Source organism: Rhagoletis pomonella, unplaced genomic scaffold (genome assembly GCF_013731165.1).
Source record: "Rhagoletis pomonella isolate Grant_MI unplaced genomic scaffold, Rhpom_1.0 Rhpom_scaffold_00014, whole genome shotgun sequence".
NCBI lineage: Eukaryota > Metazoa > Arthropoda > Insecta > Diptera > Tephritidae > Rhagoletis > Rhagoletis pomonella.
Window position 1 is genome coordinate 14479324 of NW_023458568.1, and position 22914 is coordinate 14502237.

At 37.4% G+C, this 22914-nt stretch overlaps 2 protein-coding genes across 2 annotated transcripts; one reads left to right on the forward strand and one right to left on the reverse strand.

The window, feature by feature from the left end:
- Positions 1–9219: 9219 nt before the first annotated feature.
- On the forward strand, positions 9220–10176 carry LOC118749265 (RNA guanine-N7 methyltransferase activating subunit-like). The gene has a single exon (XM_036484065.1). It carries the CDS (start codon positions 9313–9315, stop codon positions 9760–9762), a length of 450 nt encoding a protein of 149 aa, XP_036339958.1. The 5' UTR covers positions 9220–9312; the 3' UTR covers positions 9763–10176.
- LOC118749264 (protein ecdysoneless-like) lies at positions 10160–12891 on the reverse strand. Its single transcript, XM_036484064.1, has 4 exons — positions 12386–12891; positions 12111–12319; positions 11281–12054; positions 10160–11223 (listed from the first exon to the last, which is right to left on the reverse strand). The coding sequence occupies exons 1-4, from the start codon at positions 12687–12689 to the stop codon at positions 10402–10404; spliced, it is 2109 nt and encodes a 702-aa protein (XP_036339957.1). The 5' UTR covers positions 12690–12891; the 3' UTR covers positions 10160–10401.
- Positions 12892–22914: the final 10023 nt, after the last annotated feature.

Consider the following 22914-nt stretch of genomic DNA (forward strand, 5'->3'; position numbering starts at 1 on the left):
AAAATCACTACGAAGAGGTAGAAGACGGTGTAAACAAAACCGAAAAACGTCAAAAACGCTACGAAAACTTTTTTCTGAAAATCGATTACAAATACAACGATGGCTGATCTGTAGTCGTTGGTTCATGGGAAAGAGTGAGGTTGAGTTCGGTGTTTTTTGCAACTTTGAATGCGAGTTACTTAAAAACTATAGGCCTCCGGAGGGTGGGGTCTTCAAATTTAGAATCTGAAAAGGCTCCTCTATACTCCCCAATATTTTGTTTTTTTCAAAGCCTGTTTCCGTTTTGGGAAATTAAGCTGAACTGGTAAAGATTATGGCGCATATCCATAGTCATATTTAGTACTCAACTAAGTCGAAACTATTCTAAGTCACAACTAAAGCTATTCATCGTCGCCTTAGTTTCGACTTTTCTGGATAAGTACCAACTTAAAATTTAGTTTCGGCTTCAGCTGCAACTAAGTCGTAACTAGGAAGAAGTATTTTATCAAATTAAGAGAAAACAGACGAAATGTGTAAAAATTAAGTTGGTAGAGGGTGATTTTGATAATATTGAATAATCTCCAATTAAAATTTACAAAGATCGATCCATTTTTGATTTTTTATTACAAGTTTTCGCCTGCGGCGCTTTTAATTTTGAAATCGATTGCGCGATTTTTAATTAAAAGTTTTCATTATTTATTGAAGTATCGATTTTATAATAAAAATCACAGCAGGCGAAAAATATATGGAGCTATATTAAAAAACTAAAGAATCAATAAAAAACGAAAATAATACTGTGGCGAATACTGCGGCAACGCGAAGCGAACAACGAGAAATATGCAGAATGTTCGAGGAATGACGTAGAATGTTCCACAAAGAGAAACGTCAAGTTGGATGAACACTGCGAACGGTGAGAGAAAGAGAATGAGCGATAAACTTCAGAACGTTCTAGAGTTGCCATAAGTGCGAGCGCAGGTATATAAGAGCAACGACACAGCGGAGCTGGGTTAGTTACGAGTTACAAGTCAGCAAGCTACAAGTAAAGAGAGCAGATAAGTGAGTTGCGAATAAGCAAGCTTTAAGTTTAATTGTGTTAACAAGTTTAATAAAGCGTTGTTATTGCTTTAACAAGTATTGTACAGTGTTTTTAAAGTATTGGCAAGTATTGTATATTGTTTGTTGTACAATAAAGTTAATTGTAGTACAATTTGGTCATCGTGAGCATTTATTTAACAATCCAGCGAAACGAGCCGGAAGATATTTGGGAAATCCCTCACAGGTTAAAGCTTAGTATCCAGCTCTTAAGAAAACAGTCAAGAAAAAATTGCCATTATTTCGCGTGTGTGTCCAAGGAATTTTGACATTTTTTATACCTCACAGCCTGTTGCCTCACTCTTTCCTCAAGAAATAATGGAACGGGCATATATTTCTGTTGCAAACCTGGGTTGCCTTGTGCTCTTTTTTCACAAAAAACTTTAGAAAACCGTAGTAAAAAGCGTAGCAAATTTCTTAAGAAACCTAATATTCACCCACGCCGCCAATTATTGTCAGAAATTTCTCATGCACATGCAACTTGTATGAAATCAACCGAAATTGAACGGCGTGCGTATGAAGCTAACTCAATTTCCAATTTTTGTTCTGCGTGACATTTTGATTTGACGTTTCGCTCAATGAAATCAAATGCAAAGGCATGCAAGTCAATTACGGGTGACGCAAAAAAACAAACGTACCAAAACGCAAGCCGCGAATATTAGGTTAGCCTGTCAAGGTTTCGAGGATAATCGTAACAATTGGTGCCAGAAGTGGGATTGTTAAATAAATCCCGAAGGATAAACTTTCGAAAATGGCAAAAATTCAGGACTTAAAGATTGAGAAACTCAAACAGGAGTTGTAGAAGCGAAATTTAGCAACCTCCGGAAGAAAAGCGGAGTTACTATTACGGCTGCGAGAGGCTATGGAAGCTGAAGGTATCGACGTGGACAAATACGACTTCCAGGGTAAACTCGACGATGCATCCGCAAAGGATGAACAGAAGGATGAAGCTGCTTGTTCGTCGAAGGATGTGCAGCAGACACTAGAGAAGGTTGAAGAACAGCAAAAGACTCTTAATTCATCAACAGCTATAGACATGAATACGTTATCGGCTGCCATGTCACAGATGTCATCACAGCTGTCGTCACAGATGCAAGCACAGGATACACGCATGTCACAGATGTCATGACAGCTGTCATCCCAGTTGCAAGCGCTGGAGACACGTATATCTTCAGAGGTATCAGCGCAGGTGTCATCCCGGTTAGAAACTCAGCTACTGGAAGAAGAGACACGTATATCATCCCAGCTGGAAGCACAGGATGCAAAAATTACACGAATACAGGACAAAATCGAAGAGAGACAGGAGAAAGTCGAGGCAAAGGTAGAATAGTTGGAAGGCCGTCTTCGTTATTTACAGTTGAATCGTCCGGCTACTTCGACGTGCGCACCCAAGGTAAGGACACCATCCTTTGACGGCACTATTCCTTTCCAGGTCTTTACGCTCCAGTTCGAAAAGATGGCTACAGCAAATCGTTGGAGCATGGAGGATAATTCCGCTGCGTTATTTGAAAAAATTAGTTTCTTAAAAGTACCACTTTTCGCCGATTTTGGACAGGATATAGTTCCTATCGGACTAGTTCCTTTTTGGCGATAAAGACCTAGCAAGGAACTAGAAATTTGATTCACTAGTCCGTGGCATGAACGAAAGACACAAGCTCACGCAAGAACAAGAGAGTGAAAAAAGTCGATTTTTTTAGCGGGTTCTACGCCATCTTGTTTCACTGGAAAACGAGCGAAAAGTAAACAAAGCAAAGAAAACAACGAAAACCAAAATTAGCCAAAATTATTGTCAGCCACTTTAAACGCACAATTTAGGTAAAATAATGCAACAAAATGCTTTAAAATGTGTTGTCATGTTGAATTAACTCTTCTTTACTTGAATAAAAGTGTAAAATAGTGGTGCTTGTGATGTAAACAAACGCCCAGCTGACGAACCCGCTTTCGCAAACTTTTTTCTCAAAACCAGTTACAAATACAACGTCGCGTTCTTACGTGATCTTGTATTTTTGGTTCATGATATCCAACATCATTCTCCAACTCACAGTATACCAGTAGAAAAGGTTTTTGTTGTTGTGGCTGTTAATTTGGTCCCCATAAAGGACTTGAGGGTTGCGAGCAACTATTTTGCCGCATTCAGGGTGCTGTGCAGCAAAATAATGTGGTGAAAAATTTTAACATCGGATAAATGGCGAGAGAAATATTGTTATGCGCTTTATAAGTAAGCATGAACGTAATAAAATGTTTCATACTTCAATACAACTAATTAGCGCTATTTTTGCAATTCGAAATGATCTTAAAAATATTTGTAGTGAAATATGTACTTTATGAGTTAAATGGAAACTATCTTATATGTAAAAATATATTCCGATTTACTTCAAATAAATGATGTAAAATGTTTTATATATGGATCTAATTTTAATAATAAAATTTATTACTATCATCTACATTGTTTTTATTGTAAGTGTTCTCGAGTAGTTGCAGTTTTCTGCAATTGTCTCTGGCCGACTATACATGTTAAAGCTAAATAATTACACAATTTGTACCCTATTAAATGTTTATATTTTAATTAAATGTGATCAATTATTTAAGAATATATATATTCCGATCAAACTATAGTACTGAATGCTTGACAAATAATTATTTAAATCAAATGATCAATAGTGAACGCACTCGGAGTGAATTTTGGAACACGGAGCGAAATATGCATATTAAAACTAAATAATTTTTAACTTTCTACCATATTATACGTTTATATTTCAATGTAATATGATTAATTACTGAAGAATATATAAACTCCGAACAAACTTCACTACTGAATGCTTGACAAACAATATTTGAATCAAAAGACCAATAGTGAACGCGCTCGGAGCGAATTTTGGAACACGATATAAATGTTAAGACTAAAAAATTTCTTATAAGCTTATGTTTTAATATAATATAATTAATTACTGAAGAATATATTAACTCCGATCAAACTATAGTATTAATTGTATGACAAACTATTTAAATAAAATGATCAACAATGAACGCGCTCGGAGCAAATTTTGGAACACTTCATAGAATATTTACAGAGGAAGTATATTACTTGGTAGATATCAAAATGTATTTAACAAAGTGTGATTGAATTTGATATTGCTCTCAGAAGAAACATCCTATAGTCAAATTGAAAAAAAAATTTTATGCATTTTGAATCGTTTGTTTATATCTTTTACATAATACTGAGTTGTCAATAACACCTTGTTTATTACACCCATGATACAAATATTTAAAGGTAAAAGCGCTTGCTCAATTCGTCAGCCATCATTTATTTTTTGAAATTTGTCTATTTTATAAAATTGAAATTTTGAGAGCAACTCAAATTCCAAATAAAAGTAAAACAAAAAACAAATAGATGAAAATATTGAAATTTTCATTTATTTGAGACTGAAAATGAGAATGTATTTGCGAGATTGGAAATTTGAAAACATTTTTGTAATGTTAGCAAACTTCAAACATATTCAGGCTGCCTCTTAGCGGTTTTACCTTCAGATTTTTGTATCATGGATACACCTCGAGATATCACGAACAAGTTTTCCTTTGTTTAGTTTTACTTAAAGTCCTTAAATATGTATCTTGATTTCTGTAGAATACGTATTCATTTTTTTAACCTTTTTAAAAAAAAGGGAGGACAGTCGGATCTACGTAACCAGAACGACCTGAATGAGCATTAAAGTCGGTTGTATTTTTTGCTCAAAATTACTTGTTATTATTCAGATACAGTTTCGCTACTATTTAGAGATTTCTCGACATACTTGTTCACATTACTGTTATTTATTATTTTTCTTATTAGTCGTTTATATGTTTAGGACTTACTGTGGGTGCTTTAAGATTCATTTTGTAAATATGTATGTACATATAAAAAACAATTGCGATATTTTATTTTATTTTCAATTATGAATTTTATTCGTGCAATTTTTTATGTTAATAGTTTTGAGATTTTTTGGTTCTGTTGTATTCTTTTATTGCATATCTTTAACTCTTTTACTTTAAGTTATAATGTTGAAGATAAGCCTTCTGCCTTTGTCAAGCACTTTAGCTAGGTACGAGAAATTTAGCATATGCACGTAAGAGCATAGGGTAGGTATAGGGCTGTGCTGCCGGGATTCTCCAACATCTTTTCAAAGGAGAAAATATATTGGTGGCGGAATCCATCGCAGTCCGATTTTTCGTAAAATCTACAAAAAAGCGATCACTGAATCTGAACTGCTATGAACATGTGTATTCAAAGCAAGCACTGCGTTCGTAGCTACTCGAATTTAATTGGATTTTCGTAGATTTCACGGAAAATCGGACTACGATGGATTCTATGACAGCCTTGATTAGTTCGTGCCAATAAAGCAACTCAGTTACCAGCTTTCAGTTGCTAGTTGCCATCGGTAATACCATTTCAGCCACTGGCCAACCCACTGAAGTTCGGTTGTCCTCCGTAATCGACCCATAAAATCGGAATCGAATATGCATGCACGTTCTGCAGAACGATAAATATTTTGTAAATGTGTGCTCTGTCCGCTAACGAATTCCAGCCATGTGTGAAATATCGTATGTGAAGCCTCCGTCTAACTTAACGATTGTCAAAGGCACGCCAGAAGATGTTTCATCATATGTTTTCGACCATCGTCTTGTTCGAGTAAGTTCATCGATTCCAAAAACATTTTGTTATTGTCGTACCGATACCACCTTATTGAATACGCCTTGCCTATGATGTACATACTTGCAATGCAAGTCTTGCATATGTATGTGTAAAAATATATGTACATATATAAGATTTATGTACATCACATACATGAACCAAAAAGACAAGATCACGCGGGCAGGAGAGTAGCCCGTTAGAATCGCATTTAGGAAAAAAGTTTAACGATTTTGACATAAGCCGTTTGTTTACATTTCTTTGTTGTTTACAATTTGGTGGTAGCTTTTTACTGCAATTTTCTTCATTTTCGCCTGTGACAACGTGTGTACACATAAGATAAAGAATAATTTAACACAACGACATGATTTATAGAAGAATTTTCATAATGAAAATGATTATTCATGCGTTCAACAATTTCGCGGTTTTCTCCGTTCTCTTCGTTGTTTACTTCTTATAACAAAGATGGCGTCGAGATTTCGGCAACTAGAAAATAACTTTTTTCTTTCTTTCCTTCCCGCGTGATCTTGTGTCTTTCGTTCATGCATTACATAATTGCGATATTTTGAGTGATGTTTATTATTTTTTATTTTATAAAAGTCTAGCTGATATACAACAAACACTATATAAATTCAGACTTCAAACTTTGTACAAAAATTAAAAAAATTCTGCATATTTTCACCAAAATTTCAAACTTTTTATCCAGAATTTTGGTAGGCAGTTTTGTAGACCATTTAATTCTAGTATAATGAAGTGCTAGTTTCAAGCTGCTATAAAATCCCGTTAATTTTTGTAAATTTTTTTGCAGTATTCTCCATATAAAAGAAAATTGTCAAACATACTTTTGTATGAAAAAAAAAATGCGTGTGTAACACCGTACACATGATAGAAGTGAAACTTCTTAAAAAAAGGTGTGAGTGAAATTGGATGTGTAAACATTTGTTTACGGTTCGGCAAACCATTAGCCGATTGAGTTACAGTGAAACCCGCTTAAGTACCCCCCGGTTAAGTACCTAACCCGCTTAAGTAGCCAAAAAATGCAATGCGAATTTTTGAATGTAATATGAAGAAAATCCCTCCCTTAAGTACCTCCCCGCTTATTTACCCAACCCGCCTAAGTACCTCAATTTTTCGTACCCCATTTACCATGTTACCTATAATTTTCCCCTTTTAAGTGCTCTTTTAAAATTCCTTAAAATATTTACATACTTTGAATCTCAGTGGCAGCATATTTTAATTGAAAAATCTTACATAAATACGTATACTTCATTAAATGTTTATGTTTTATTCAATGATTTACATATTTATGTAAGTTAACAAAAAGATGTAACTATATCAGTAATTATGTTCGCTTAAGTATCCGCATCGAGGTACTTAAGCGGGTTCTTTTAAGTACGTAAACCGCCTAAGTACCTCAAAAATCTGGCATTCTTCGTGAGGTACTTAAGCGTGTTTTACTGTTCATTCATAGTTTTGGTTAGAAATCAACCAATTGGGGTGTTCACAGTTCGTTCCAAATTGTGTCTGAAAATGTAGACGTCTACATTTTGAGACATCTTTAGCATTAAACTGTGAGCACACCTTTCTAGCAGCCGTCGCAAAATCGTCTCAAAACTTTGCTGGTGTTGCCAGACATTTCTTCCTTGCGTGCATTTTTTATATGTCGCCTTTCGATTTTGTTTCTGAAAAATTGTAATTATTTAACTTAATTAGCAATTCGTAATATTTGTTATTTCTTTTCCTTGATTTGTTTCTTTTCATCAGAAATTGCGCTCAAGTTAAATGCAAATACAGAAAACGTGCCCAATAAATAAAAAAAATGTGATTAGTATTGCCATAATGCAACCCTGCTGCGAGGTTGCAAAATGTAGACGCGTAAAAAACATACCTTTGAGTGTGACAAAATGTAGACGGCGTCGTTTTCCAATTTTGTATGGGAAACAACAACACCACAGATTTTACGGTTAGAAAACGTCTTAAAATGTAGACGTCTACATTTTGAGACACTATTTGGAACGAACTGTGAACACCCCAAATAATTTAATTTCATCTTATTAATTTTCTGATATACATCTTACATATATCTTATATCTATATTAATAAAAATGTTGTGTTCGTATGTCACGGTCGTCAAAACTCGAGAACTTCTGAGCCGATTTGAATAATTTTTTTTTGTATTGTTCGGTATAATATCAGAACCAATGATATCGCAAACAATTGGAGGGTTGCCGGCTATTGAAAATTTGTAAACCCAAATATATTGATAAAATAAATAAATTATAGTAATATGGGTATCACATTAGAGAGGTTTAAGAAAGATAGCTGCTGGAAATATTTTTGACGGGGGTTGCCACCTATTTGAGAATTTTAACTCAGTTAAATTGATTAAGCAAATGAAATATTGCAATGTGGGTATCAAATTAAAGAGTGTTAAGAAGGCTTACAGCCGAAAATATGTAGGGTTAGGGTTGCCACCTGTTTCAAAGTTTAACTAAATTACACTGATGAAATAAATGAAATATTACAATATTGGTATCAAATTAAAGAGGGTTAAGAAAGATAACTGCTAGAAATATTTTTGAAGAGTGTTGCCACTTATTTGGTAATTTTAACTCAGTCAAATTGATAAAATAAATAAAATATTGCCATATGGGTGTCAAGCTAAAGAGTTTTAAGAAGGCTTACAATCGAAAATATTTTAAAGGAGGGTTGCCACCTGTTAAATATTTTTTCGCAATTTAATTGATAAACGTAATTATATATTACAATATAGATATTAAATTAAAGAGATTTAAGAAAGATAACTGCTGGAAATATTTTTTAGGAGGGTTTCCGCCTATTTTAAAAGTTTTAACCCAGTTAAATTAATAAAGTAAATGAAATATTGCAATGTGGGTATAAAACTAAAGAATTTAAAGAAGGCTCACAGGCGAAAATATTTTAAAGCAGGATTGCCACCTGTTAAAAAATTTTGCGCAATTTAATTGATAAACTAAATGATATATTACAATATAGATATGAAATTTAGGGGGGCTCGACCATATTAAGCTGGCATTTCAGGGTACTATTTTATATAGATATAAGGAAAATTTGAAAGTTAGGGGGGGAGGCTCGAGCACCCCTCTGCCCCTACCTGGCCACGCCCATGAGTGTGACGTCACACAAAAGTTATTCTCATAAATCCTCTCTGATCGGCGCAATCTTGTATTCTATCATTCTTGGTGGCTCTTTTATACCTGCGCTCGCACTCATGGCAACTCTCGGACGTTCTGAATTTCATCGCTCATTCTCTTTCTCTCGCTGTTCGCAGTGTTCATCCTACTTGACGTTTCTCTTTGTGGAACATTCTACGTCATTCCTCGAACATTCTGTCTATTTCTCGTTGTTCGCTTTGTGTTGCCGCAGTATGAATACGCCTTGACTTTGCTGTCATTGTGAATGTACATGAACAGCTGATTTCACTGTTTTCTTTGATTTTCTATTCGCTATTAATGTAAAATAATGTAGTTGCGGGCGAAGTTGGCAGTCTTGTGGATTTTCTAAATTGTGGAATTTTCTTTACTCAACCTTTGAAGATGGTCGACCCTAATCGTAAAATTAACCGCCTAACGGAGAAAGATATCGAGTTCTTAGATGAATGCCAGGAGGAATTCTCGAATCGCTTTACTGACGAGGACGCTGATTTTTATAATCACTGCTCGAAACCGCTCGCTGACCCACCGATAGTTGAAAATTGGGGCTATTCTGGGTCCAGCAACAGCTACCGCGGTTCTTCTGGGCAACGAAACAGTTATGGAGGTGGCAGCAAATATAATCGCGGAGGTTGGAATAAACGCGGCCGAGATCATGCTCATGGCAGAGGATTTCGCGTCGGCGGAGGTCAATTGTACAGACATAACCGACTTTACAACGATAACCCCACCGACAGAAACTTCCGTGGTGGCAATGGTCGTGAGGAGCGCCCGCATCAACCAATGAATGTACGAAGAGACTATGGAAATTTTGTCCCTGCCTCTAAAGATTAATCGAAAACTAAGATTTCAGCGTATAATTACGGCTATATTTAACCAAAATAGCTTAAATGTAGAATACCTGCAATTCCCAAATTAAAAAAATTTATGTTAGGATCGATAGGACTCTTAATCCTGATCGTAACGGTATAATTTTTTGTGCGGAAAATAATAATTACTGGTGTTATTGAAATTCAAAGTACGTAGAAGCTGGGAACAACAGCATTAAGTGCAGAATACGTACATTTATCTGATTAAAATTTAGTCCTGATCAGAAAAGTATAATTTTTTATTGGGGAAATAATAATTGCTGGTGTTATTGAAGTTCAAAGTAGTGAAATGTAGGTATTCTGCACTTGTTCCAACCAAAATTATTACACGGTTTTATCAATATATGGAAAAATAAAAAAAATATTGTTCGTAAATTTACTTTAATACAAGCCTTCGCATAACAGGATACTTTTGGATGTAATGGGCACATCCTAGAACTATATGAATTGAATGCACGACATAAAATATGTGCCAGTGACCAAGGCGTATCAAGACGTAGTTGGACACATATAAATAATACAGTGATGCAAAAAAATTTCAGATCCCAGCGCTTTATATGTACATTTCCATACCTATGTATATACATATTTACGAGTCTTAAGCCTATACCCTGGATTCTTTTAAAACATCAGCTTCATCATCGTCGCTGTCGAGTTGTGCTGCATTTGACATACCCACACCCATTGCACTCAGCAAATTCGAAACTGGGCCCGATCCTCCCAACTGTGATTTGTAGCTATCCACTATGTTCTTTAAAGTGTTTACATTGATGTTAATCGGTTGAAATGACTCGATGTCATCGAAATCATCTGCGTTTTTGGAAGCCGTAAAAGAGCTATTTTTCTCAAATGTTTGACCAATAGTGGTCTTAGCAAGTTCTTTATCCATTTGGTCCATGTAATTTTTGATATGACTATCAATATTTTTGTCGGAATTTGCCATTGATTCAAAATTGTGCTCCAATTTATCATCATCTTCATAGTCACTCATTTCAGAAGTAGAGTCCCATTTGTCTTCTGGAATAACGAAATCCAAAAAATTTCGTACATGTGTGCTATCTTCAGTTTCCACGTTAGTGGCTTGATTGTTTCGATTTGCGTTTGCTGTTTCATTAATAACTGAGTTCCGATTACAAGCCTTACGCATGGAATGATTTTTTTTAAGGTTAACTTTTGGGTCGTCATTCTTTTTAGGCGTTGCACTGGTTTCCGCCTCGATACAATCACTATCTGAATCCTCAATTTCATCATCGTCTATACCTTCGTATGTAGATTCTTTATCAAGAAAATCAGCGAGATTTTTTGTAAATTCAGCGGCATTTATGTCACCATTCGAGTTAAGCATTTTTTTGGGACCATATCGTTCTATCAACATTGCATCCAACTGATCTGCACTAATATTTAACCAATCGTCGGCATCACTCGGCTAAGGATAGGATTAGTACAGTATATTAACAAAGTAAAATATAGAAGTTTTGCGTACCTCCAGATTGTTTTCTTCATCGCACAAATTTTCTGCCGAAATATCTACATTCTGTAGCAAATTTAAAATTTCTAATCCAACTAATGGCGTTATGCGAAAGCGGTCATTATTTTTAGTAAAATATGTACGTGCTTCGTTCCACAGACGTTTATACACTTCTGAGCCCGCTAAGTTGTTTCGAAAATATCCTTTTGACGTTAAATTTTTAACATAAGAACGCCAATTCGGATCATTTTCATCTTGATTCGCACATTTAGCCTGAGAGGCTAAAATTTCAAAACCGCACGCAACTTGTATGCCTAATATCTGCTCTTTATATTCTTTAGTATTAGTAGTATTGCTTAGCACCCAGCCAACTTTCTTGTCAGGCTTGTAATTTGTGTGCATAAGCATAGCGTAGAGACAACGAGTGAATAGAACATTGGTTCGAACACACTGCTCAGGTGGGAAATACCGCATTGAACGGCAAACCTTTAAGTCAATAGCATCACGTTCACAGAAAGCTCGTACAGCTGGTGCAATCAACGATGGACGAGTTTTAAGTAGCGCTGCGACACCCAAAGGTAAACGCATTATCTGGCGATGTGCTGCTGGATTACTACTTCCATTAAAAACTTTCGTACGTTCGTTAATGCAATTTTGAATTTCCTTAGATACACGATAGAGAGTGGGGTTCTGTCTTATTTTCTCAACTGCTGCACCAACCGATAATAATTTTGAGGAAGTAGATGGTGAGTTTTGAACCAAATGCATGTGGCCGTCAGCTATGTAAACCTAAGAATATCTGTAGTTAATATATGACTCAAGAAATATCAATTATGATTACGTACTCTCTGTTCGCAGCTTTCTGGATTGGCCCACGTTGGAAGTGCCTCGGCAGCTTCAACTAAGAGAAACTCTCCATCAGCGTCAATGACACGAGCAATGCAGCCTGGCACCTCACGTGTTAACTCATATAAAAGGTGGACTATGAACCACTCATCTTCGATATTTTCTCCATAGTGTGAAATGCCATGCAGATGGGGGGGTAGAGGTAATGCTGTTTTTATATACACAATTTTTTAACATAGATATGGTTAATAAAATATAAAAATAAGCTACTCACCTGCGACAGAACCAAGCGAGCTATTGTTAACCTCGTTATTCAACAGTCGTTCCTGCGCACACTCGGTGCGCATTTGTAATTTAAATTCATCTTTGTGCCAAATATAGCCATAGCTTTCAACCCGTCTGTTCACGATTTCCATGCATTGTTTTTCAAGTAGAGACAATTCCCCTCGGAGCTGCTCCAGCTCTACACTTCTTTCTTGTATATTTGTTAACTTATCTGACAAAATTTGGAAAATAAAATATTCAACGTAGTCGTCGTCGCGCACAAATTCCAAATTACATCGAGGCGATTTTTCCATATTCTCGCACAATTTCCGTTAAATTTTGTTTAACTTCTTGTGAATAGAAATCTCGTCAGCTACACTTTAGAAATTACACGGTCAAACTATTATTTTTGTGCACCATAAAACTAAATTTACCGGTTCATGACTAAAACTCGTACTTATTTATAACCAACAATACACACCAAACGGCACGATATTTCGTCCTTTGTGAACCTGACACATGACCTGACAGTAAAAAAGAGCTGCCAACACTTTATGGGCTAATTGGCTTACTAAAGGTAAAATTAGTGCAGAACGTAAACCTACCGGTACGTAAATCCGAGGCTGCTGACACGACCTGTCTTACCAGAGCGCCATGTAAATGAAAACTCAACACCGCGGAATTTTTCTGTAGTTGAAGCCCGTAGCGCAGAAATCTGCGGAATTTAGATTTTTCCGTGTTAGCTGATTTCTTCCTTCTATAGATGGTTGCCAATTCGTCAGTTTTGCAGATGGTAAAAAAGTTATAATATCCTATTCAAAATACGTTTAAAAGATTTAAAATTTACTATTGAATAAGGTTTTTTGTTCAAAACTAAGTAGTTTATATATAGCTACGATCTATTATAGCATGAAAAATTTTAGTTGAAAAGGTAAGTTTATGAAAAGGCATTGATGAGTGGACACCCTGTAGGAAGCAACACTCAGGCCTCCAGTAATCGACAAATTTCTGCGTATACAGACTGCGTTTAAGTGTACGTTCTGCGTTTCTGACTAATTTCACCTTAACAGCAAAAAACGTGGCAGCCTACCATGAACGAAAGAAATTTTTGGTTGATGGCAGCCTACACGTAATAGGGCATTCGCACGCTGCGATTTTTCAGGCTACTTTTAGTTGAAAGCAAAAATCGCCTCGTCCGAACAGCCTTTCAACTAATCGCTTTCAACAAAGTTGGTCAACAGCCACGGTGCAGCGAACAAAGGTGGCGCCGTCAGTGGTACCGCTACTTTGGTTTTACCGATTTTGACAGTTGTGGTAACTTGTAAATAAACCTTTGTTTACAAATCAACGAAAGAGAAAGTTGAATTATAAGTGAAAAATCAGTTTAAATCGTGTTAATTTGCAATTTGTGAGTGATTTTTGAGTTGAAGACTGCGTATACAATGAATACAATGAAGTGCTGTGTGTTAAATTGCGACAACCGTCAAGATGCAAGAAGCGTAGATGCAAGTGTAGCGCTGGGACGAATCGTTGCATTTTGTGTACATAGGGCACGGCAAAGCCGTTCCCGAAATGTTTCTCTATTATTATATTAACAGCATTTCCTCACAATATTTGGTTTCTGCTCCACGCAGCCTCCATTAGCAAGTTAACTAATCAGTCCAGCAGAGACGCTGCTGCAGTTTTCTGCAGCAGCCTTAATAGCAAAGCAATGGAGTGTACTAAAACGTTTGCTGAAGCAGCCTCAATTGCAAAGCAATGAAGTGCACCACAATGTTCACTGTTCTCTAATAGATTAGGTGAAAAATGCAATATTTTCGCATTTAGCAAAATTAAAACACGTTTTTCGCAGTAAAGTGAACTGCTTTGGCTGTTTCAACTCGTTCTTCTTTTCGCTCTATTCTTTGTTTACTTGTGGTACACAAATGTCAACGCTCAGGACGGCGCAATCTTGTATTCTATCATTCTTGGTCAACAGCCATGAACGAAAGACACAAGATCACGTAAGAACAAGAGAGTGAAAAAAGTCGATTTTTTTTAGCGGGTTCTACGCCATCTTGTTCCACTGGAAAACGAGCGAAATGTAAACAAAGCAAAGAAAACAACGAAAACCAAAATTAGCCAAAATTATTGTCAGCCACTTTAAACGCACAATTTGGGTAAAATGATACAACAAAATGCTTTAAAATGTGTTGTCATGTTGAACTAACTCTTCTTTACTTGAATAAAAGTGTAAAATAGTGGTGCTTGTGATGTAAACAAACGCTCAGCTGACGAACCCGCTTTCGCAAACTTTTTTCTCAAAACCAGTTACAAATACAACGTCGAGTTCTTACGTGATCTTGTATTTTTGGTTCATGGTCAACAGCCAACTTTGGGCTCGTTCAAATTTTTTTCCTTGCAACCCTGTGTTTGTTTATATTCTGTATCAGTGTTGGGAAATGAAATTGTTCCTTCAGTACGAAATCTAAACAAAAGCTGTACTTTTCGACAGTAAGTTGTACTCAAGTTGTCTTAGTACATGCCAGAGTTGTGAAAAATACATTAATTTTTTTAAGCATAGCATTTGAATGTAAATGAAAAAAATTAATGCATTAGTTTTCGAAATTTAATGAAAATGGATATTTCAATGCATTAATTCCGAAGAAATAATGCTAACGATTTTTTTTTGCTTTAACATTAATAATAATAATAGATTGGCGCTTACACATATGAGCTTCTCCTCCGATTTGCGGCGTACGTGCGTAGGGAGGGACCTACAGTTGTACCCCGACTCCGAACGGCGATTGTATTTTTATGAGAAGTTGTTTTTCATGGCAGAAATACACTCGAAAGTTTAGCATTGCCTGCCGAGGGGTGACCGCAGTCAAGAAAAAACCTTTTTTCTAAATTTTTTTTGCGATGTTGCTTTGACCAGGGCTTGAACCCATGTGCTGCGGAGTGGAAGCGCGCACTGCTTACCACTACACCACAGCGGCCGCCAATGTATAAATGAATGCTATTGCAATAATTGATTGCATAAAAATTATAAAAAGCATTAAAAACCCATTAACAAATTTAATTTTGAAGTAAAAATTCTTTTTTGGCGTTGAGGGTAGAATTTTAAGGTAAAAAAAGATAGTGACAGACGTTAAGGCTGGTTTTCACTATATCAAGTTCAATGGCATTTGTCGTTAAATAGGTAAAAGCACATTGTCAAGTGGAACTAAAAAACGGTTTATTGATTGATTTAGATCAGAGTAGGTCTTCAGTCGTGTACATGTGCTACTAAATTGTCTCTCTCTCCGTTTTTGGCCCATAATATATGTAAGCGGTGTGCATCAACAATCAACATAAAAATCTACAAAAGCACACTGAGTTGCATGCACATTGCATTTATTTTGATAAGACATCTAACAATGTTTAGACGAATTTTTCAACAAATACACATAATATAATGAAGCTGAAAAACTGTTAGTCATTATTCTAAGTCCTTCCAAAAGAGGTTACTTACATATATTTCAACAGAAAAAAATGGAATGGTTTTTAATAATGCCAACAAGCAAAAGTAGTAAAAGTTTTAGTGCATTAAGATTTCTTCATTAGCACTAGCTTGGATAATTTAATGAAAACCAGTTTCATTAGCATTCAACTTTTCAGAATTAATGCATTGAAATTTTATTTGCATTAAATTTCAAAAATTAATTCATTCATTTTTTAAATTAACATTATTAATTTAAATACCTTTGATGCATTAAAAAATTAATGCATTTTTCACAACTCCGTACATGCATACATAGATTCCCTGCAAGACCAATGATTTGATGGTATTCATGGAAAAGTTTATGTGGGTACATTTACATATTTTACACTTTTAATATAAATGTGTATGTACATATTTTCAGGCACACTTCTCAACAAACAAATTTTTTTAAGTTATTATGAATGGATAAAAATACCTCTTCTTTGAATTCAGTACTCAAACTTGACATTTTAATAGTATTTCAAGTGCTTAACACAACTTTACGACACGCACATATTAACAAGATTGGTTTTTTATCTTAAAGTTATTTAATTTTAATTATTTGTTTATAAAAATGCAGCTTATACTTTTAACTTTTAGCTTACACATTAACAAAACCCGTATAAATCCGAGGTTCAATCTTTGCGCATCATCAGATCAACAAACTTTCGTAAAAATTTCGAGCTTTTTAATTAAATTTCCTAGAAATACATAATTTGAGTATGGTGTTTTGTAGCCCGATAAATTTAAATAAAGTGCAAATTTAAAATAGCTGCGACTTATCGTTGATTTTTAATATATATATTTTTTTTTGTATGGAGGTGTTGCTCATTTTCTTCATTGAAAAAATCGTGGAATATGGAATAAAATGGCCACATCGTCAAAAACAGACCACACATCACACCACACCACAACTGAATGAGCTAAACAACTGCAAAATATTAAAAAAAAAAATGAAAAAGAAAGCTGGAAATTTTTACGTTAATTTTTTGTTACGGAATAAATTTTATTTTTATAAACAAGAAAGTATAAACGAGTGAGTGTCATAAAGTTATGATATTTAAGAACATCTCTTTCTTAATTAACGATGACACTGTTTCTACCTGAAGCTGATTTCCCAATTTTTTTTTTAATGAGATTTCAAAAATTACAAAGACAAAAACGAGATGGCGAAGACAAAATGAGAATAGAAAATTCCCCGCAGCGAGTTTTCAAAGCCTATATATTCATGGAATTCATCACGAAATTGTACTAAAAAGTACTGCGTAGTAGGAAAGTATATTGTAAACGAAATTGTACCAAAAAAACACAATTGTACCAAAAATGCCAACACTGTTCTGTATACATACTTTTTTTCTTTTTAATTTTTTACTTTTATTTTATCTTTCAGCTTCGCTAAAAGCACTTCTACCAACGCTGGCTTACCAAATTTACGTCAATTGATAAAATTTTGCGATTTAAATTCATTTTAAATAATGTAAATGACAATTTGTGTTGAATCGAAAATCGCCTCGTCTGAATTGGGATGGCAACTTTTTCACTTTCAACTTTTCATTCAACTTCGCATTCAACTTTTGTTGCCTGTAAAATCGCCTCGTGCGAATGCCCTATTAACTGCTTGTTAAACTGCAGCAGGTTGGCCACAGCCTCTTCCAAGGGCAAAGGGTTAATTGTTTGTATATTCTACCACCTGTTGCATTACTACAGTTGCCAGACGTACTGATTTTATCAGTACGGTACTGATTTTTCAACTCTCGTACTGATTTTATTCATTTCTGCAATCAGTACGCTAATGTCCTGATTTTTCAAAATTTGTACTGATATGTACTGAATTTCCAAAATACTTTATGAATTTCTTAAGGTTTTTACATAACGTTGGAACTTCCTTAAACTGTACTTTAATGTTTGATATGCCCAAGAAATTAATACAACAAAAATATCAATCGTTTTATGGGCATATCGCCGGGTCGTTACTTACCAGTTGCGATAATATGATGGAGGTTAAATTATTTAAAAAGAAGGCTGACGTTTGTTTGTCGACTGTTTCTAGTTATCTCAAAAATAACGGTCAGTTTAATAACAACAAAATATTCAAATTGCTTTTGCCCTTAATTTACAATTCTTATTTCACAATTCACTGACATTAAAAAGAGCTTTGTATACAAGGCATAGAGTTAGGGCCGGTTACTCAATGTCTGGTTAACACTAATCCCTGGTTAAATATCGTTATCGACACCGTGTTATATGCATGGAGTCGAAAACGTCGATAACGATGTTAAGCGATGATTAGTGTTAATCAGGCTTTGAGCAACCGGCCCTTAGATACTCTTTTTAGCGAATTCTCAGTCTTTCAAAGGTTTTGCGTAGTTGAAAAAATTAGTTTAAGCCATGAGGAAATATAGACGAAGACCTTAAATAGTGGTACCTTTCCACAGTTTGTAATAATATGTTTTTTTTTCAATACCACACTCAAAACGAAGCAACTGAGAGGATCTTAAGTACAAAGTTTGCTTCCCGGCGAAAAGAGAGAAACCGGCTTCTAATAAAAACTTGTTTAATGAACTTCATATAGTAAAAATAATTTTAAAATGAAATGTATAGATCTCATTATTACCATTCGAAAATGTCATAAATATAAAACAATTTATTGGCTTCTGTGTATACTCATGTTAAAATGAATATCACTTTTATTTTGTATGAACAATATTTTATTAATATACCAAAATATTGTTAAAAACAACTACTCTGGCGTTTTAAAGTATTATCTGATACTTTACTGATTAGATTAGATTAGATTTAGAGGAGGGAGCAAGTCACCTAGTTACCGCGACCGAAACGATCTATTGTAACAAACCTCTATTCAACTACAGGTCATCTTTGATCCACGTACTGTTATGAAACCTCGCGAGGTCCTGTGGCTGAATGCCATTTAGGTGGTGTGCTTCTAGGTACGGTGATCCTAGGAAGCGAAGTCTGGTCCTGGTATGGGCTTCACAGTAGCACATAATGTGCTCTGCTGTTTTCTGTTCTTCGTTACACAACCTGCACTGGTCAGAGTTGACAACTCCTATATTTGACAAGTGTTTCATTACCCTATAGTGGCCAGTAAGAAAGCCTGTAACAATTTTTACTTCATGCCTACTGAGGTGAAGGAGTTCTTCGGTCCTCCTTGTTGATATAACCGGAATGAAGGACTTGGCCTGTCTGTCTGTTACCTTCCGTATTGGTCCAGTAATGTTGTGCTTCGTTCTTCATCCAGATATAGTAGTTCCGTATAACGGAGCTCCATGACAGACCGGTAAAGGGTCCTGGGCCTATGAATCCCTGTGCAGCCCCTTTCCTGGCGAGAATATCTGCCACTCCATTGCCCTTGACTCCACTGTGTCCCGGTACCCATATGAGCTATACCCGGTTCCTTAAGGCGATCAGTATTAAAAGTTGAAGATAGTCCCACACCAGCTTTGAGGTGACCTCGTGCGCTTTCAGAGCGAGGAGCGCCGCCCTGCTGTCTGAGTGTATATAGATGTGTTTTTTGGTTGCCCCACTTTCTACATACAGCCTCAGACAAAGTTAAATGGCGTGAACCTCGGCCTGAAAGACATAGTTACCCTGCCCCATGCTGGTGAAAAGGAGCAGTCTGGGTTGTATACCGTAGACTCCTGCTCCGACGCCGTGGTCAGTCTTTGAGCCGTCAGTATACCAGATGTGGCTGTCCTTCCGTGGTTTAGGTCGTTCATTGTCCCAGTTATTTCTGCCAGGGAAAAAGACCTTGAAGTTATGTGAGAAGTTAAACCTCGGTAGGCACAGGTCCACAAAACTTATGCGCAATCCATCTTCTTGTTCTATAACCCTGAGAGTGGAAGGGTGAACATACTTCTTGTCCTCTACACTGTCTCCTGAGATGAGCCTTGCTGTAAACAGCAGAGCCTCTTTCTTGATTACTATGTGTAGGGGAGGCAGGTCAAGAAGCACCTCGAGAGCCGCCGTTGGTGTTGTTTTCATCGCGCCAGTGATATCCACGTAGGCCAGTCTCTGTAGTTTGCTGAGCTTAGCCTGCGTGGACTTCACTTCCCCCTTCTTCCACCAGACGGGTGCAGCATAGGTAAGAATGGGTTTGCAGACGGCATCATACATCCACCTCGCCAGTTTAGGTCTGATGCCCCAGTTCCGTCCCATAAGTTACCGGCAGGCACAGATAGAGGTCCTGGTCTTTTGAATAGTTTTATCTAGATGTGGATTCCATGAGAGCTTGTCATCAAGGATGACTCCTAGATATTTGACTTCTTTGGAGAAGTGTATCTTTTCACTTCGAAGGAATGGTTCTACTAATTTGTCCCCTTTCCTTTTCCTGGATAAAATCTTCTTTGGGTTAACGTTAACCCATTTTTACTACACCAATTGGCGACTATGTTCAGAGCATTCTGTTGGAGGTTAGAGATGGTATCTTCGAACCTACCCCTGATTAGGATGACAATGTCATCCGCATAGCCCTGAACGTCGAATCCCTTTTCGCTAAGAAGGCAGAGTAGTTCATCCACTACCATGGACCATAGCAGAGGGGAGATCACTCCCCCCTGTAGCCAAGAAACTGACCCTTTCCTGTCCTAGCATGGATGTAATAATTCTGGATTTAAGGACGTTAGCTATCCAGCGACATGTGGTTTGATTAACCCCTCTGCGCCGGACGCACTAGTATATTAGAGAGTGTTCTGTGTTGTCGAAAGCGCCCTCCACATCCAAGAAACAACCCACCGCCACCTCTTTGTCCTCCAGGGACTTTTCAATTTTCCTTGTTAGATTCTGAAGAGCGTGGATGGTAGATCTTCCTGGAAGATAGGCATATTGGTGTCTGTACAAAGGGTTCCTGGCAAGGAAACTATCCCTGATATGCCTGTCTACGATTCTTTCCATTGTTTTTAGTAGGAAGGACGTAAGACAAATTCGTCGGTATGACTTTGGTTGGTCTGCTGGTTTACCCCCCACCTTTGGGATGTAGCGGACCGTCACTTCCTGCCATTGTAGGGGAAGGGACCCCCACGCGAAACATGCTCTGAAAATTGGTATCAGGAAGGGTAGTAGGCGGGGCAGACCCTTTTGGAGATGAGCTGGGAAAATGCCATCTGCTCCAGGTGCTTTAAAAGGCGCTGAGGCAGATATAGCCCATCTTATTCTATCCTCGCCGAACAGACCTTTGGCGATTCTCCAATCCTCTGCGCGTGGGTGCTTTATCCCAGTATGCGTGTGGATTGTACTGTTTGTGTTCAGTGGCAAAGAGGCAGGAAAATGCACCTCGGCTAGCAACTTAAGGGATTCCATGCAGCTGTTCGTGAAGGATCCATCGGGTCTTTTAAGGAGCCCTAACTCATTAGTGTGCGTCTTTGCGAGGACTCTGTGGATTCTTGCGCTTCCCGTAAGGTCCTTGATCCCTGTACAGAAAAGAGCCCATGAGTTCCTCTTAGCATATTTAATCTCTTTATTGTACTCGGTGAGGGCAATTTTATACGTTTCCCATTCACCAGTTCGTTTAGCTCTATTAAAGAGCTTCCGGGTATTTGCCCTAAGTTTGGCCAATTTGTTATTCCACCATGGAGTCTGTCTGTTGTTAAGCCTAGTGACTCCTGGACAGGATTCATGGTGGGAATTCACAATGGCTGATGTCAGATCTGAGCAGCTAAGTTCAAGATCGACTAAGTCATTTACCTTTCGCTTGCACCTTTTCTGACCGTCCTGCAGAAGAGCATCGTATAGATTCTAATCTGTGGTTCTTGGTCTTCTGTAGGTGGTAGCAGTTGGTAATGTGATTTCAATTTCAAAGCGAATGTGCATGTGATCTGATAAAGAAATTTCTCTGGCCACTTTCCATTTTTTGACGAAATTACTGATAAAAGGAGTGGAGAGGCTGATATCTAGAACCTCTTCCCGTATACTGTTCCTGAAAGTGGGGGAGTTACCTACGTTTAAAATTTCTAACCTATTAAGGCTAATAAATTCAAGTATGTACTCACCTCTTTGATTTATGTTACTGCTGCCCCATATGGTATTGTGGGCGTTGGCGTCACATCCCACGATGAGTTGCAGTGTCTGTCTGCCACAATAGTCCACTAGTCCCTGTAGTGGCAGAAACTCGTAATCTCTGGAGTCGCCGGGGAGGTACGCTGAGCAAATGATTACCTCTTGCGCGTTTTCTCCGAGAGATAGGCTCACCTTCACTGCAATCTGGTCCTTATTGGTAAATTCTGGAATGAGAAAGGCGTTGATATGATTAGCTATCATCAGGCACGCTCTAGGTCGTCCTTCGTTGAAGGAGTCATAGAATAGCTTACCTGGTAGTCCCTTTATCTGGTTTCCATAAATGTACGGCTCCTGGATAAAGGCGATGTCAAGGTGATCCTCTGGCAACGTCTGTGCCAGGACCGCTGAAGCCGCCTTGGCATGTTGTAAGTTTATTTGGATGCACCTTATTATCATATTAATTTTTCGAGTCGTCCGGCTGGTTACTCTTCCTCATCCACTTCGGGAGCTTCGTCCCATGTAAGCGGCGAGTCGAGTGTGGACCCTTGCCAGTGTTGGTTGGGTGGGCATGGGAAATGTTACCTTTACCTGCCTTGGGTGTATTGTGTCGACGCCAATTTAGTAGAGCGGGCATGGGTGGTGTTGCCTTTGCCTGGCTTTGGTGGCTGAGACACCTCCAGGGTAGAGGAGATTGCGGGAGGTTTCGCGCTTTCGCCATTGACGCCAGCCTGATCAGCGCTATCGCCTAGCCGGACCTGATCCGCACGTTCCCGAGACGGAGCGCCGTGGACTTCCGTGCGGTGGGTCTTGCGAGATGCCTGGGCTGCTGCTCATTGGCTGGCTCTGTGCAATAGACTTGCTGTCGCCCCGTCCCCCTTTATGCGTAGGGAGATCTGGCCAAAGTTGAGGAAGATTTTTCCACCCTGCACCGCAATCCTCTCCTTTGAATTCTCGTCCACGGAGAAAGTTAAAGAATGCCCAAGGGCATTCAATTTATTGCTGATTGCCTCCCATTGCTGTTTAAA

Excerpts from the sequence above, each read along its gene's own strand:
- LOC118749265 (XM_036484065.1), top strand. The coding sequence starts at position 9,313 with ATGGTCGACCCTAATCGTAAAATTAACCGCCTAACGGAGAAAGATATC.
- LOC118749264 (XM_036484064.1), bottom strand. The coding sequence starts at position 12,689 with ATGGAAAAATCGCCTCGATGTAATTTGGAATTTGTGCGCGACGACGAC. Across the intron at positions 12,055-12,110 it reads CAGAAAGCTGCGAACAGAGA|GTTTACATAGCTGACGGCCA; the intron begins GTACGTAATCAT and ends AGATATTCTTAG. Across the intron at positions 11,224-11,280 it reads ATGAAGAAAACAATCTGGAG|CCGAGTGATGCCGACGATTG; the intron begins GTACGCAAAACT and ends TCCTATCCTTAG.